Source organism: Mytilus trossulus, unplaced genomic scaffold (assembly GCF_036588685.1).
Source record: "Mytilus trossulus isolate FHL-02 unplaced genomic scaffold, PNRI_Mtr1.1.1.hap1 h1tg000070l__unscaffolded, whole genome shotgun sequence".
Classification (NCBI taxonomy): domain Eukaryota; kingdom Metazoa; phylum Mollusca; class Bivalvia; order Mytilida; family Mytilidae; genus Mytilus; species Mytilus trossulus.
The window spans coordinates 5,951,793-5,956,753 of NW_026963294.1; the positions used below are offsets into that span (position 1 = coordinate 5,951,793).

The 4,961-nt window shown below is 36.0% G+C and overlaps 1 protein-coding gene across 1 annotated transcript; it reads left to right on the top strand.

The window, feature by feature from the left end:
- Nucleotides 1–2,865: 2,865 nt before the first annotated feature.
- Nucleotides 2,866–4,234, top strand: LOC134699449 (uncharacterized; the record flags this gene model as incomplete). The annotated part of the gene is given in 2 exon segments (XM_063561043.1): nt 2,866–3,053; nt 3,269–4,234. A coding segment is annotated over 1 exon segment (683 nt), but the record flags the coding sequence as incomplete, so codon positions are not given.
- Between the last annotated feature and the right edge of the window lie 727 nt (nt 4,235–4,961).

Here is a 4,961-nt window from a genome sequence, read left to right on the forward strand (position 1 = left end):
CTCACTGAAGGTATCCAAAGAAGGTAACCAAAGATTTTGCGACGATGCAAATATTAAACTTTATGATATAAATAAATATCTTCAACCAATGAATTCAAATAGCAAAAGCTATACAATTAACAAATATATACTTATTAAGCTTTATGTAAATTATTTAACAATATAATACATTAAATATGAAATTTGGAGTTTTACCAAGGGAGCTTATAATTGAATAATAACACTGTCTGCCACACAGCATTTCGGGGACTCTCCCTCTGGTAGCTTTCTTCCCTCTTTTATAGCTGACTATGCGGGGGATTTTATAATTATCGGGGACATTATGATGACGTATAATTGTTAATTTCTTTGTCATTTAGTCTCTTGCCAATCATAATACATATTCTTTCAAATATAGCTCGTTATTACGACATAGCTATGTCGTTAAAACGACATAGTGATGTCGTTATTACGACATGATATGTCGAAATTACGACATAGCGATGTCGTTATTACGACATGATATATCGAAATTACGACATAGTGATGTCGTTATAACGACATGTTATGTCGAAATTACGACATAGCGATGTCGTAATAACGACATGTTATGTCGAAATTACGACATGCTATGTCGTAATAACGACATAATTTTTTTTTTTTTTGAATGGCCCTTATCGGCTTCCGTAGTTTCCCAACCTACCGGCCAGTAATAGTTTGGAGTTAATTGGAGTTTTCGACATTCTTATCTTGATATAGGAAAAGAGAGATAACTCTACATTCGAATTGGAAAATATTCAAATAACTTAAATAATGTGAAAACTCAGTTCTTTGAAAAACTATAAACAACTATTAAAAAAATATGTACTAGTTCAGTGATAATGGGCGTCATGCTAAACTGTGAAATATATTAAAAAGAAAGTAAAATTAAAAATCATACAAAAGTAAAAAAGGCAAGAAGGATCCCAGAGGCTCCCGAATTAGGACAGGCGCAAAAATGCGGCGGGGTTAAACATGTTTTTTTTTTAGATCTCAACCCTCCCTATATACCTCTAGCAATGTAGAAAAATACAAACAAACATCAATACGCATAGTAAAAGAAAACCGAGTCCGATGTGTAATCCTCTCAAATCACTTCTCATTTGATAAATGTGAGGAAGTCTTTATTGAAAGATTTTTTTTATTGCACATTATTTTGAATTTTTGTCGAGCCTTCAACTTTAGTCGAAAAAGCGAGACTAAGCGACCCTACTTTCCGTCGGCGTCGTCGTCGGCGGCGTCCACAAATATTCACTCTGTGGTTAAAGTTTTTAAAATTTTAATAACTTTCTTAAACTATACTGGATGTCTACCAAACTTGGACAGAAGCTTGTTTATGATCATAAGATAGTATCCAGAAGTAAATTTTGTAAAAATAAAATTCCATTTTTCCCGTATTTTACTTATAAATGGACTTAGTTTTTTCTGCGGGGAAACATTACATTCACTCTGTGGTTAAAGTTTTTAAAATTTTAATAACTTTCTTAAACTATCCTGGGTTTGTACCAAACTTGGACAGAAGCTTATTTATGACCATACGATAGTATCCAGAAGTAAATATTGTAAAAAAATAACTCCATTTTTTCTGTATTTTACTTTTAAATGGACTTAGATTTTCTTCCAGTTAACATAACATAGAGTCGGCAGTTTAAGTTTTCAAAAAATTAATAAGATTCATTAACTATCCTAGATATTTACCAAACTTGGACAGAAGCTTCTTACAATCAAAAGATAGTATCAAGAGGAATTTTTTTATTGATTTTTTCCCTCATTTTTTGTTGAGCCTGCAATTTACAGCAAAAGTAGGCGAGACACTGGGTTCCGCGGAACCCTTACAAATTTTTTTATGATGTAGACAAAATAATTTTTCAGAATTTAGTTTCCAGTGATCATAGTTGATTCAGCATTTTTTGGAATAAAATCTGTCCTTATTGTTATATATCTAGCTGTCTCTTCAGTTTGAATTTCCATATGAACGTAGTTTTGTGATATAAACTTCGTTGTTAGATTTGTTGTTGAAGAACATATTTCACGTCTTAACTTAGTTTCCCTTTTGATTAGATTCTTGTTTCGTTGATCATGAACTACATGTACTTTATATTTTGAATCTGGACCATTTGACTTACGGTGCACTCTTGTATACAAGATACAAATCGCGCTTTTAGTGTACCAGGGGCCGTGTCTTCGACGGTGTCTTAGGACTAAGCTATGTCCTAAGATCATTTAAAAGATCTTATCTTCTGATATTCCTAGTTTTTGTCTCAACTTTAGGACTACTAATAAACTGTCATATGATAGTCTTAAGACCATTTTTACTTCTATGATAATTTTATGATGTCCTAGCATATAAACAAACATGGCCTCTGTCGTAATTATGCACTAGTCAGTAAAACAACCATTTAATTTCGGGTGGGGAGGGGGGATAGGGGCAAGTAATGGAAATGTAAAAAAAATGGTTTGTTTTCAAATTAAAGATAAATGTTATCGACTTATCGATAACGGATCAATTATTTTGTGAAATGGTAACACCCCCTCTCCCCGTGAGCTAAGTCTTTTATAATAGCCCACTTTTCAAGCTATTTTATTAAACTGTGTTAAATAAATAATTTATGTCCTGAGTTTTTATACCAAGATAACACGAGATTCCCCCTTTGAACTAAAAAAAATCTAAACAGTTGGACACTTTTGAGTTCGTCTCATCAAATCATTTATTGCTTAACATATATTTTACCGTATATGAGTGTGTACACTATTTAACGGTACAAATTGTATTTGTTTTAAAAGACATTTTCTTCCTTTTACTCGATTAAAAATATTTTTAAACTTACATTTATTAGATATTCTGGATCACATCCGCAATTATATATTCACTGTATAGTCTATATGATTGGATTTTTAGACATCCGTATTTTCCGGAAATAATCTGGACTTCTCCGTATTTTCACTAGTGCTTACTTTCTCTTCCTCACCGGTCTATTGCAAATGGATGCCACGACAAAACTGCTCCTGTGGATATTGTGACAAATCACCGTCAAGTACGTTTCAAATCAATTATAAACTGTTAAATATATATACCGTTATTTCCGTTAACTTGGATTCCATGTTTATTCAACCATACGAACTGTAATTGTTTATTTCTATGAATTGAATTGAGAATTCTACTTTCGTTTTTGACTTGATATTATTGCATTGAACATTCATATATTTCTTTCGTACATATTGTAAAATATTGTATTTTTATTTCTTTCAGTTTACCAAACATTACACACTCTGTAAAACTCCTGTATCATTTCTGGTGGAATTATAATCTACAAGCTTCACACACAAGTTGTTATTCTTTATAATTTGCCGAGATTGCGATACAATCCCATGGTTATACTAGCTGAGTCAGGCTCAGCATAGTAAATTGATGACAACCTGTCTTTACATATCCAGACAAGGAACGACAACGTAGCAACTTACATACCTTTACACTGACAGTGGACTACATATCTTGTGTATACTCGACAGCAACCTAACAACGTTGAGTCAACATGGATCCCAGTCATGAGGAACAACAAGAAGAGATACAGACCCCAGAGGGAAAGGTTCCAGATTTAGAACTATTACAAAATCCATCTAATACAATCCAGGCAGATGAAAATCCCGAGGCAAGGCGAGTTCGTGACCTCACGGAAAAAGGACAAGGAGCTTTCACCGAAAAACGGGACAAGTTCTGTCAGGAACTAGAGGCTCTCTGGGCAGACATTGAATCCCAGTTATTGGAAGTAACAGCGCCCCCTAACGATCTCCAGCAACTCCTAACAGTCCAGGACAAACTTGTTAAAGCCTGCAATAATTATCGTAGGCTCACAGATGAATACCTAGAATTTCTGAAAAGGACCAGAACATTGGAGAGTCAAAAAGAAATTGATGCATGTAAACTCTCTTTGGATTTACGTCTGTCCAAAGTGGAACTTGTTATGGAAAAACTACACGAGCATCGCCTCGCCCTAACAAAGGCCAAATCCACTAAAACAAAGACCTCAAAAGGTAAGAAAACCTCACGCAGTGGTAGCTCTAACGTGTCAGACATGTCAAGCCTAGCACGGAGAAAGCGTGCCAAGGCAGAGGCTGCCAAGTCTAAAATAGCCTTTGTAGAAAAACATGCCATTATCCTACAACAGGAAGCAATGTTAGAGGAACAAGCCCTGTTCAGACAAATTGAAATGGAACAGGAAGCAGCACACAAAAAGGCAAAAATGGAACAAGAAGTCGCTCAGGAGGCCGCACAGAGAACAGTTCAGTTAGAACAAGAGGCTATGCGCAGGAAGGCTCAAATGCAACAAGAAGCCGCACGAGTAAGCCGAGAAAAGGCCCAACTTAAAGCCAAATTTAACCTTCTTGAAGCACAGAGAGAAGCTGCAGCCGCAGAAGCCGAGGCTCGTATCCTGGAATACGATGATAGCCAAGCCTTTAGCGAACTACCTGACGAAAAGGAAGACCCGCTCCAGCGTGTGCAAGATTTTGTCAACAAACTTCCTGTATCAACAGCTGTGAAGGAAGTAACAGCACCTCAAAAGAAAAAGCAATTTCCTGTTAAAATTGAGCTGAGCCACGAAGCACCAGCTTTCGTGCCGTCCGCGGCACTGAACTTGCTGTCACAGACATCTGCTGTCTTACCTTCCGATTCTAAGTCACCGGAAGTTACCTTTATCCCAGATCTGGGATTAGTAACCGGCATACAAAGACTAGGCCTTTCAGATGAGAGCCCTACTGAACACCAAAAACAGGGTGTTAAAGAAACGATCCCTGTCTTACGCCCAAAACAAGACTTTATAGAAGAGATCCCTGTTTCACACCAAAAACAAGGCATAATAGAAGAGATCCCTGTTGCACACCAGCAACAAATCAACCTCACATCGGAGATAACTAGATTCCTCTTACGTAAGGACCTGTTTTTT